Below are 12,833 nucleotides of genomic sequence, written 5' to 3'. Positions count from 1 at the left end.
ATAATAATAATAATAATAAAGGTGAAGGGGAGCTAAGCACCCACATTCTTTTCTTTGCTTCCTAACTGCAGATACACTGAGCTGCCCCAAGCCTGCCTCCAGCCACCATGCTCTCCCCACCATGATGCACGGTGTCCTGGAACTGCCAGCCAAACTAAACCCTTCCGTCCTTAAGTTGCTTGTGTCAGAAATGATGTCCCAGCAGAAGTACACACCACAAACAAAAGGACAGTGACAAACGAGTGATAGAAATGTTTATTTCCATTTATTTGATTGTAAACACTGATTGTAAACGCAGGGTGTGGCAGACCCGTCATCTCTGGACTCCAGAGGCTTAGACAAGGAGCCTGAGAGCCCAAGTTTAGCCTGATCTATAGAGTGAAACTCTGTCTCAAAACAAAGAAAGGGGGGAAAGGGGAAGTTGATCTAGCCTAATTTAAGCAGAACAGGATAGATGAGAAATACGAGGGAGTTGTTGGAAAATCATTGTCTTGTCAACAATTGAATGTCTTAGTTTCTTAAAAGGAATAAAGAATAAGTTGTATGTGGAATAAATCCCATACAGAAAGGATAAAAAAAAACCCTATGACTCAGGGCTGGCACTATGGTTCAGAGGTGAAGGCCCTTGCCACCAAGCCTGACAAACTGAGTTGGATCCTCGGGATTCACGAAGAGAGAACTGATTCCCACAGGTTGTCCTCTGACCTCCATCATGTAATGCACATACAAGGGCACGTGCACATACCCGTACACATACACACACATAGTATACACACTCGCACACTAAATGTATGTCTTTATTTTAAATCTATGAATCAGCCATTTGGAGATCTCACCGTTTTGCTTTGTTTCGGCAGAATCTCATATAGCCCAGGCTGGCCTCGGATGACCTTGGACTTTTGATACTCCTGCCTCTCCCTCTTAAGTGCTGGAGCTACTGAAGTGTGCCACTACCTCTATCTAGCTTGTTATTATAATCAAACAACATGCTTGAGAGGCTAAGGTTAAAATTACACAGGAACTGGAGAGATCGTGATCCCAGGTCACACTCATTTTCTGAGGCAGCAGCTAGCAGCTTTTCACTCCATTCTGTCCTGATTACTTCAGGGCTAACAAAGGCCAGGGTTTCCACTGGATCCCAGCCCCTCAGCCAGTGTCCAGTACACAAGTGTCCACAGCTGCCCTTTACTGAGTTGGGCAAGAGCTTCAGGCCCACACCATCCCTGAGGTAGCAGACACCCTTTGCAGTTTGCAATCAAGAGCCGTCTGGTTCATTTGTTTGTCAACCTGGCATACCTAGAAGATAGACAGACAGACCCTCGCCTGAAGAACTGCTTAGACCAGACTGCCCTGAGGGAATGTTTGTGGAGCATTTTCTTGATTGCTAGTTGATATGGGAGGTAGAACCCCACTGCAGATGGTGCCATCCCTGGGCAGGTAGGCTGCACTGGTACCTGGGCCAAGCCTAATAATTCAAGCCTTTAATCCCAGAAGGCAGGTCTCTGTGAGTTTGAGGCCAGCCTGATCTACATAGCAAGTTCCAGGGAGGCCAGGGTTACAAAGTGAGACCCTCTCTATAAAAAAATAACAATAATAAAAATAAAATAAAGGTATCTGATGTATGCCTGGGAGCAAACCTCCGTTGTATCTGGTATCTGCTTCAAGTTCTTGTCCTGAGTTCCTTCCCTGGTTTCCCTCTTCCATGGTAAACTATAACCTGTAAGTTAAATAAGCCCTTTTCCTCCCCAAGTTGATTTTGGTCATGGTATTTATCACAGCAACAGAAAGCAAACTAGAACAACAGCCAAGTCAGAGAGGAGGCAGACATGTGCAAGGGCCCACAAAGCTCTACAGCCATATTTGTCTGATTACTTGCTCTTTCACAGTGGATCAATCAGTCCACTACTGCAGCTTTGGTGTCCACTGTCTTTGGACACTGCCCATAACTAGAGTGACTGACTCCTCCATCAGCTTCCCCGCTTTTAGATTCCTGTAGGAGGCACCAATGGACTATCTCCCCAGTAACCAAAAGAGTACATGTGCCTGCCATCCCGTGGTCCAAACCAAAGCAGCCAGCTAACAATAATGCTAGGACCAACACAGCCACCCAGAGGATGGCAGCCAGCATCCACAGTCTTCAGTTCGAGTAGTACAACACTGCTCCTAGAGGATGATGAGGGTCATGGCAGCCAACATCCACAGTCTTGAGATTCTAACAATACCAACACTGCCCCTAGAGGATGATGAGGCTCCATCTGGATTTCTGAAGGTTATCTGGAGATGGAATGTCCTCTCCCAGAGGACCCATGAGCCATGTCCAAGCCCACCAAATGGGCACTTTCAGTCCAAAGCCTCCGGGCTACTTCCTCATCTTCAGCCTCAGGAGATGGAGCCTTCTCTCTGAGTCCATCAAAGTACTTCCCAGAGACACTCTCCAGTTCCTCTGCCACAGCCAGGTATGTGCTGGGCTGGGCCGCCAGCTGGGGACTCTTGAACAGCAGCCAGAAGAAGGGCCCTACAATCACCCACAGAACAGTCACAAAAAAACAACAACAACAAAAAAAAAAAAAAAAAACCTGCGGCTGAAAGCTGCCCTGAAGTCCCAAGGAACCTACCTTCAGGCCTTTGTCTTTGCCGTTCCCTCTACCTAAAGGTCCTGTCCCAGGCAACGCCCCCACAATTTCTCCAAAATGAGGGATAAATCCAAAAGTTGCCTCCTATAGGAAGCATCCCTGGATGTTCCCAGAAAATCAAAAGCACATTTTCCCCTGTTCTATCTTTCCTGGAAATAATCTTTCTCCTCAGACAGGGGCATGTATAGCCCGGGTTTGGCCCTGAACTCACTTATTATACAGCCAAAGATGAACTTAAACTTCTCATCCTCCTGCCTCTACCTCCAGAGTGGTGGGAGGCATATCCCATCATGTTTGATTGTATGTGATGCTGGAGATCAAACCCAGAGCTCCATGAAAGATAGCCAAGCAGTTTGCCAACTGAGCTACATCCCCGGCCCTCAATCTATTGAATGCATCTTGTAGTACTCTCATGTTAAAATTCTTAATGCACGCCCATTACATGACTCTCGGGCATTATAAATTCCTGTTATAGTGCTCTATTGACACCGACTACATTCTTTCAATTCTTCTCTCATATAGCACATCCCTCCACTCCTCCCAATTTCCCCTCTCCCCATTTTCCCTCTCCCCCAGACCCACTCCTCCATTTCCACTCAGAAAAGAGAGGGCCTCCCAGGGATATCAACTGAACACAGCATAACAAGACATAATAAGACTAGGCACGGGCTGGGGATTTAGCTCAGTGGTAGAGCGCTTACCTAGGAAGCGCAAGGCCCTGGGTTCGGTCCCCAGATCCGAAAAAAAGAACCAAAAAATAAATAAATAAATAAAGAGCAGAGGAGTATTTTAAAAAAACAAAATAAGACTAGGCACAAATCCACATGTGAGGGGCTGTGTGAGGCAAGCAGGAAGGAGACAAGGGGTATAAAAGAGTCAAAGGCTCCCACTGTTAGGGGTCCCTCAAAGCCCTGAGCTATACAACCATAACATATATGCAGAGGACCCAGCACAGACCCATGCAGGCTTGGTGATGGCTGCTTAAGTCTCTGTGAATGAGCTCTATTTAGTTGATTCTGTGGGCCGTGTTCTCCTTGTGTTCTCAATCCTGCTGGCTCCTACAATTCTTTCTCCCCCTCTTCTCTGGGGTTCCCCAAGCTCCAGGAGGAAGGATCTCATGAAGCTTTCCAGTTTAAGCTCTCTCCACCTAATGTTTGGCTGTGGGTCCGACTAGATTCTTGGCCAGACACTGTGCAGACCAATTGATGGGCGATCTCGGTTCATCTTCCCAGTGACGTGAGGGTCCTATCATGGACCTAAAACTAACACTCAAAGCAACAGGCATAGCAAGGCCTGGCTGTGATCCAGCACTCAGGAAGCAGAGGCAGGAGGATCACAAGTTCATGACAACCTGGTCTACACAGTAAGAGGCTATTAAAACTGGGAGGTGCATTTCCCTGAGGCACTTAGTTTTGAGTGAAGTCAGGGTTACCCTGGGCATAGCCTGACTCCAGGAATCAAGATATATCCTCCAAGACAATTTTCTTACTCTCCAATGGGGCTCTAACTCATTTTTAGTTGATCTGAGGCCAGAATCATATAGAACAATGACCCGTCTTTTACCCAAGGAAGACATGGGAGAGAGCTGAAAGAGATAAAGCCAGCAGCCAGGTGTGGCGGCACACACCTATAACCCTTGATCCGAAGTTCAAGACCAGCCTAGTCTAGATAAGGCCATGTTGAGAAAAACAAAATTGCCAAAAGTTTTGGCACATTTATTTAATCCCAACACTCAGGAGGCAGAGGAAAACAGATCTCTGTGAGTTCAAGGCTGGCCTGGCCTACATAACAAGTTCCAAGCCAGTCAGAAATATATAGTGAAATCCAATCCAAGAGATAATCAAAAGAAGTGACAGGCTCCAAGAGAAAGTCTTGGGTCCCCAGTAGAGAGGGCCCAGGGAGAGGACTCTGTGAGAGGACACTAAGCTGGGAGGGGACTCACCAAGCATGAAGCCAGAGAACGCAGAGTTGTGCATGCCTGTATGTCGCCCCAGCTCCGTCCTGGCCACGCCAGGGTGCAGCGCATTGACAGTCACACCAGTGCCTGGGAAAAATAGAAACATCAGTGGTGAGTGCTAGAAAGATAGTTCAATTGTTAAAGAGCTTGCTTTGCAAGCAGGAGGCACTGAGTTTGATGCCCAGAATACAGGTCAGGACAAATGTCAGTGGTGATACATGCTTGCCATCCCCAGGGAGTGCTGAGCACGCTGAGACAGACAGATCCCTAGGGCCCACTCACCAGCTAGCCTAGCCTAGTAGGTAAGGTTCAGGTCAAGGAGGAGATGCTGTCTCAAATAAATAACAAAGTGGATGGCACCCAACATTGTCCACTGACATACAGGCACACACCCACATGCATGCACACATGCTCGTGCACACATGCAAATAGGCACAAACAAAGACTAGTGAAAAAAAGACCAGGCTGAAGCAGAGGACTGGATCGGATTCCATTAGACTGAAAGAAATGAGGAAAACCATCCAGGAGGACCCCTGAATTCAACCCACTAGATGCCAGGAGCAACCTCTTGATGACCCAGTCATGATAGGTACGTCTGCAAATATTGACACATGTTCCCTATGGACCAAAACCACTCCCACAGGACCACAGGCTTTCAGCACAGAGGCTTAGAAGTCGATCCAAGAAAAGCAAGATAAGCATGCCTGATGAAGGCAGGCTGATTGAGACTGAAGAGCAATCATTAGAACCGTGATTTATTAGTGATGTCTGCCTCTGCACTGGAAGGAGACACGCTGATACATGTGCCATCCTTTTGACTACAGTTTTTAAAGCTACTACTTGCCTCTTCATCACCAGCTCAGAGCTATAGAACTATCCTAGACCAGAGAGGAAGGAAGGAGACCAGAAAAGAACACTATTTGCACACCTTGCAGCCGGCGACTCAGCTCCTTGGTGAAGAGGACAACAGCCAACTTGCTCTGGCAGTAAGCTGCCTTGGTGTCATACTTTTTTATCTGCCAGTTCAAGTCCTCGAAGTCTATGTGCCCAGCAACATGAGCCAGGGAGGAGAGATTGATGATGCGTGATGGGGCCGAGGCCTTCAGCTTGTCCAACAGCAAATTTGTCAATAGAAAATGCCCTAGATGAAGGACAAGAAAAGATTTTTTTCTCCCCACGGTAGTTATTCTTTTTATTTTTTTCTTAATGTGTATGAGCGTTTTGTCTGCATGTGTCTCTGTGTAAAACATGCATGCAGTGCCAATAGAGACCACAAGAGGGCAGTGGAGTCCCTGGAACTAGATTTACATGTGTTTGTAAGAGGCCATGACAAGGGCTGAGAAAAGCCACTGCTCATAACCACTGAGCTATCTCTCCAGTCCCACTATTTTACTTTTTCATTCCCAGCAGTAGTATAATCCTCCTCTTCCTCTATATCCTCACCCAGTTTGTTGTTTTGTTTGGAGTTGCTTTGTTTACTGAGGAGAAAAAAAAACTTTAGATTTAGGTTCTGTTCAGTTGGTTTTTCTTTTATTCAATTCCATGTATTTGGGAAGGGGTGGGCAGATGTACCACAGCATGCATGTGGAGGTAAGACCATTCCTCCGGGAGTTGGTTTTCTCCTTCCACCATGTAAGTCTCAGGGACCGACCTCGGGTCACGAGACCTAGCAGAAAGTGAGGATGTGAGGACAAGCTGGCCCTAACATCTGTCACCCCACTAATCACCAGGGTTGATCCATCTGACTAGACAGGCACCCCATCCTCCCTCACTGCTCCATGTACATCCAGTAGCTGCGCACTAGGTTGACGTAGACTACCTTCTCCCTTCCATCAAGGGTGTATAAGTGTCTGTATTCCTCCATTAGAGCTGCCAGGCAAGCACTCAAAAAGGTTTATGGCACCAAGCATAGTGTCTTAGTTACTGTTCTATTGCTGTGAAAACCCACTATGACTCTTATAGAAGAAAGCATTTAATTGAGGGCTTGACTAGTTTTAGAGAGTTAGTTTGTGGTGATCATGGTGGCAGGAGGCCAGGCACAGTGTTAAAGGAGTATCTGAAAGCCTTTCATCCTGATTCACAGGCAGAGAGAGAGAGGGACTGGGGTGTGCCTTTGAAAGCTCAAAGCCCAGCCCCCCGCCCCCACCAACACACAATGACACAGCTCCTCCAACAAGGCTGCCTTTTAATCCTTCCCAAACAGCTCCACTAACTGGAAACCAAGCATTCACACATATAAGCTTATGGAGGCCATTCTCATTAAAACCACAACTACTTCTGGTGGTGAAATGATAGCTTTCTTTCCTTTCTTCTTCCCTTCTATTAGCAGGAATGAGGACTTGGGAAGAATGCTAAAGTTAAAAAAAAAAAAATCCAATCAATAAATAGGCTAATGAACTGAACAGATGGTTCTCAACTAAAGAAATACAAAAGGTCAACAAACATTGGAAAATGTTTCCTGTCTCTTTAGCCATCAGGGAAACTGCTCTGAGGATCTCAACCGTGTCCATCACCAAGAAAATAAATGACAACAAGTGCTGGCGAGGACATGTGGAAAGTGGAAGCTTTACTCACTGCTGATGGACTGTAAACTAATGAAGCCACTATGGAAATCAGTGTGGAGACTTCTCTACACTGGACTACCATATGTCCCAGCTCCACCTCTCCTGAGCAGAGATCCAAGGGACCATAGAGACACCTGCTCACCCGTGTTTATCACACGGCAATGATTTCAATGGCCAGAAAATGGAACCAGCCTAGATGACCATCAACAGATAAACAAATAAAGAAAATGTGATACCAAGACCCTGAGTCCTAGAACACAAACAAACAAAAACCAGGCTAAATGGCATATGCCTACAATCCCAGCACCTAGAAAGTGGAGGAAGGAGAACCAGATGTTCGCAGTCATCTAACATGTTCAAGGCCAGCCTAGGTTTCAAAAGAGATAAAGTTGGGACAGAAACATGATGCAGGGGATACAGGTGGAGTCAGAGAAATACTGGGTAAATATGCTCATATTTTCTTATTGTATTATGAAATTCTCAAAGTTAAGTTAATTTTATTTTTTTAGTTCTTTGAGACTGGGACTCAGGCTGGAGAGTTGGCTCAGAGGTTAAATGCACTGCCTGCTCTTCCAGAGGTCCTGAATTCAATTTCCAGCAACCACATGGTGCCACACGACCATATATGAGATCTGGTGCCCTCTTCTGGGCTGTAGGCATACATGCAGGCAGAACACTGTATATATAATAAATAAAACTTTGGAGAGGCGAGTGGGGACTGGGACTCACTATACACAGCCTTGGATGGTCTGGAATTTGCTATGTAGACCATGCTGACCTAGGAATTCATTAAGATCCACCGGCCTCTGTCTCCCTGGTGGTAGGATTAAAGGCATGCACCACTACCACCTGGCTGAAGAAGAAAAAAAAAAATTAAAGAAAATGTGATACATGCATTGAAGAAATAAGACACCATAAAAAATTGAAATCAGGACTGGAGAGATGGCTGAGCAGTTAAGAGCAGTGGCTGCTCTCCCAGGGACTCAGGCTCAACTCCTAGCACCCACATGGCTACTCACCTCCTATCCTAGGGGATCGGATACCCAATTCTGGCCTCGGAGGGCACCAGGCATGCATGTGGTACACAGACATACATGCAGGCAACACCCATACACACACAATAAAAATCAAACTAGAAAGAAAGAAAGAAAAGAAAGGAAAGAAGGGAGGGAGGGAAGGAGGGAGGGAGAGGAGAAGGGAGGGAAGGAGGGAGAAAAGAAAGAAAAGGGAAAAGGAAGGGAGGGAGGGAGGCAGAAAGAAAGAGAGAGACAGACAGAAAGACCGACAGACAAGACAGGCAGACAAGGGAATAGCCATTGTCATTGTCAACCTTGTACAACGTAGCCTGAAAACAGAGCCTCGGGGTGGAGATGCTGTTTTCATGGTGGCTGCGCCCTGTCCGTAGGGGTATCAGGCTTATAATCACTGATGTGGGACGATCTGCTCTGAAAGTGAGAGGTGCTGTTCACCCCTTTAGGTGCCTGTACGGTCTGTGAGTGAGGAAAGCAAGCTGAGCACTAGCAAGCATGTCTCTGCCCGAGACTGCAGAGGAGCAGTGACTAGCCACTTCAGGTCCTGGCTGCCTTGACTTCCCCAAGGGATGGACTGTAACCTGGAGCTGTGAGCCAAACCCTTTCTCCCACAAGCTGCTCTCACAGCCACAGAAATAAAACTGTGAGAGAGGACTAACTGGGGGAAGGAGAAGAGTGGAGGTGAAGCTCAGTGGGGAGAGGAACACGTGAGACTGGGGTACAAGAGCACGCATGCATGAAAATGCCGTCACTTATATGACCTCAAAAGTAATTTTAAAAAATAGTAAAAGGAAAAAGAAATGAAGATTCACCAGTCTACGGGACAGACATATACGTTAATACATTTTAAAAGAATGGAGCAAGATTACACACACACCCCAGAGTGGGTGACTCCCCATCAAGAACCCACTCTTCCAGCCCACATAAACCCAGCCCAGACCTCACCCAAGTGGTTGACACCAAACTGCATCTCAAAGCCATCCTTGGTGGTCCAGTGTGGGCACCGCATCACTGCTGCATTGTTGACCAGAATGTCTACTCGCTCCTCCTCTAGAAGACATGGGTGAGGACAGATACATCAGGAGGGACTCCACCCCTGCTTGAAGGTAGGACAGTGTCCCACGCACATACCTGTCTACCTGGCACCTGTGAAGGTAGATCTTTGTAGAGATGGTCGAGTGCCACTTAGGTAAGATCACGGAAAGTGCCTCGATGCAACAGAATTGGTCGCTCTCCTCCTAAAGGAGGAGAGCCGGGCTAGAGCACAGAGGGAGGATGTCCTGTGGCAACAGGCCAAAGATGAGAGTGATGGGCACTGACTGGCAGAAGTAGGTTACTGGGAGAGGGTCTTGGAAACTTCCAAAGTGTCCTGGGTTCTAGCCCCACTCTCTGCTTGCTCACTTGGTCAGCCATGATGTGAGCGGCCTCTACCTGGTAGTCCCACACCCATGTACTGAGCCTGATCCCTAGGAGTCCAACACATAACCTTGACTGGACAGAGATAATCTAGATAAAGTGAGGTCCTGGGGGCTGGGGATACAGTTCAGATGTACACTGCTTGTCTAGCCTGCAACAGGCTCTGGCTTCGGTCTCCAGTGCCACGTGACACACTCTTGTGGAAATACCCATAATCCAAGCACACAGGAAGAGGTAAGAGAACCAAAAGGCTGGGCTCATCAGGCTACATAGGGAGTTCAAGGACAACCTAGGCTAGACATCTTGTTTCCAAAAGTAAATAAATAAATAAGAACTGGACTTAGGAGTATGTGCATATTGTTCTTAAAGAGGACCTTCAACCTTTGTTCTAGCTGACATCACAAAAATGCTACAAGCCAAGCAACTTAAACAACAGAAATTGGGGCTGGAGATATGGTTAAGCCATTTGCTGATTTTGAAGAGTCCCTGGGTTCAGTTCCTAGCACCGATATAGTAGCTGCCCTGAGTAGTTTTATGTCAACTTCACTCAAGCCAGAATCATCTGAAAGGAGGAAACCTCAGTTGAGAAAATGCTTCCATAAGCTAGGACTGTAGGCAAACTTGTAGGGCATTCTCTTAATTAGTGATTGATGGGGGAAGGCCCCGCCCATTGTGGGTGGAGCCATCCTTAGGTTGGGGTTCTCTAAGAAAGCAAGCTGAGCAAGTCATGAGGTGTTCCAGTAAGTAGCACCCCTCCACGGCCTCTGCATCAGCTCCTCCTACCTCCAGGTCCCTGCCCTGTTTGAGTGACTGTCCCGGCTTCCTTCAATGATGAAATATAAGCCAAATAAACCCTTTTAGGTCATCGTGTTTCGTTGCAGCAATAGAAACCCTCACTGAAACAGTAGCTCACAACTGTCCATAACTCCAGTTCTAAGGGGTACAATGCCTTCTTCCAGCCTCCCTGTGCAAAAGGCCTGAACGCGGTGTACATAAATGCAAGTAGGCAAAACACTCATACACATAAAATTAAAAAATAAATACATCTTAGCCAGGCAGCGGTGGCACATGCCTTTAATCCCAGCACTCTGGAGGCAGAAGCAGGTGGATCTCAGTGAGTTTGAGACCAGCCTGATCCACAGAGTGTGTTCCAGGAAAGACAGAGAAACCCTGTCTTGAAAAACCAACCCTACCCCCAAAAAAGAAAACTTTAAAAAAAAATCAGAAATAGATGGCCAAGATGCTGAAAGGGCAGGATCAGGGCCTTAGCAAGGGCTAGTCCAGCTGGGGCTGAGATTCTAGTCCAGGCTGTAGCTAGTAAATGGCCAACTCCACCCATTGTCTTCCCTCTGTGCACAGCCCTCTGTGTCCCAGTTTCCCATAATGAGGACACTAGGGATGCTGACCTAGGGCCCATCCTGAAGGCCTCACTTCAACTGGAAAACCTCTACAATAGAGCCTATCTCCAACCAAGGTCACCTCCTGAGACCCTGAGCGTCAGAGCCTCCCACACAGAGACATGTCGAATCCATACCACTTCCAAGACACTGCCAATGGAGATAAGGAATTGGGTGTCTAGCACCTAGCAGACGTGGACCAGGATCTCATTCTTCTCTCAGTGGGTGGGTGGAATATAGGCCCCCAATGAAGAACGCAAGCTCCAAGCCACGGGTGGTAGTGCAGGGCTACCAGGGAAGCTGAGGCAGGATACAAGTTCAAGGCCAGCCAGGGTCATAAAGCAAAACCTTGTCTCGGGGCTGGAGAGATGGCTCAGGGGTTAAGAGCACATACAGCTGGCTCTTGCAGAGGACCGGGCTTCAGTTCCCAAGAGTCACATCAGGAGTCACAACCACCTGTAACTCCAGCTCCAGGGCATCCATTGCCCTCTCTTGGTCTCCGCGGGCACCTGAATCCACACATACAGACGCACACTAATACATGTAACCAAAAATAGATAAGTAATAAGATGAGTCATTGCTGGGCCCAGTGGCACAGGCCTTTAATCCCAGCACAGAGTCTTTTTATTCAGTCTGGGACCCCAGCCTACGGGATGACGCCGCCCCGTTAGGAGACAGTCTCCTCATCACAGTTAACTGAATCTGGAAACTCCGTGACAGACGTGCCCAGAAGTTTATCCCCAGGTGATTCTAGAACCTGACACATAAACAACCAACTACTACCCGTGTGCAAAGTCCCAGGTTTATTCCCAGTTGGGGTGGGGGTGGGGGCAGGGGTAGAAGCACATCCTATCTGCAACCAGGAAGATAAGAGTTCAAACCTCAGCTCTAAAGCCTGACACGGTGGCTCATGCCTATTATCCTGGCCAGCCTAGGCTACACAGTGAGACTCTGTCTCAGAAAATGGAAACCTGACTGGATTCTGACACTGGCCAGTTCACACTGCTTCTCTGGAACTCAGTTTCTTCCTTTATTAAAAAGGATAACAGGGCTGGAGAGATGGCTCAGTGGTTAACAGCACTGACTGCTCTTCCAGAGGTCCTGAGTTCAGTTCCCAGCAACCACATGGTGGCTCACAACCATCTTTAATGGGATCTGATGCCCTCTTCTGGTGTGTCTGAAGACAGCAACAATGTGCTCATATAAATAAAATAAATAAATCTTTAAAAAGGGGGGATGAAGAAATGGCTCAGAGGTTAAGAACACTGTCTATTCTTCTATTATGAATTCTTCCAGAGGTCCTAAGTTTAAGCAACTACATAGTGGCTCATAACCATCTATATCAAATCTCTTCTGGCCTGCAGGCATACATGCGGGTGGAATGCTGTATACAAAATAAATAAACAAAATCTTTTTAAAAAAAATCTTTTGAAAAAAGGATAATAGTACCTGCCTGGTAGAACCCTGTAATTACTGTCAATCAACAAGTATCTTCTAAGCACCTATTACCGGACACTGGAAATACAGGGTGGACAGCAGAGTCAAGGTTACCACCCTCCTGAGCTGGACATTCCAACAAGACTGAGAACCAAACACACTCAAAAGAGAGGTCTCATACTTCATCAATAGGTTCTAACCATAGGAGGTTTCTCAAGGCTCTTAAGTGGTTTTATTTTTTAAAAATAAAAATAAGGCTGCCGCTGCAGAGAGCCCCTGGGCAGCACCCCACGAGCGAACCTGAGCCTCGGGACCACAGGTAAGACCAAATTTTCTGCTGCAAGAAAGCTGCCTGGTGAGCTTGGGACACGGAAGCAGAATTTCTCTAGGAGGCACGG

The 12,833-nt window shown here is 47.1% G+C and overlaps 1 protein-coding gene across 6 annotated transcripts in view; it reads right to left on the bottom strand.

Moving 5' to 3' along the window:
• Window positions 1-243: 243 nt before the first annotated feature.
• Window positions 244-12,833, bottom strand: part of Rdh13 (retinol dehydrogenase 13) — a 28,352-nt gene continuing 15,762 nt past the window's right edge. For 3 of the 6 annotated variants that reach the window (XM_039081524.2, XM_039081523.2, XM_039081530.2), the window contains 4 exons: window positions 9,131-9,235; window positions 5,519-5,731; window positions 4,576-4,677; window positions 244-2,515 (listed from right to left, as the gene is read on the bottom strand). In XM_039081524.2, the coding sequence (XP_038937452.1) occupies window positions 2,271-2,515; window positions 4,576-4,677; window positions 5,519-5,731; window positions 9,131-9,194 (624 nt within the window). In that variant the 5' untranslated portion in view covers window positions 9,195-9,235 and the 3' untranslated portion in view covers window positions 244-2,270. 6 annotated transcript variants of the gene reach the window in all.

The sequence above is a fragment of the Rattus norvegicus genome, chromosome 1 (genome assembly GCF_036323735.1).
Source record: "Rattus norvegicus strain BN/NHsdMcwi chromosome 1, GRCr8, whole genome shotgun sequence".
Classification (NCBI taxonomy): Eukaryota; Metazoa; Chordata; class Mammalia; order Rodentia; family Muridae; genus Rattus; species Rattus norvegicus.
The sequence above is the reverse complement of the archived record's forward strand: the minus strand, read 5'-3'. Positions and strand labels throughout refer to the sequence as shown.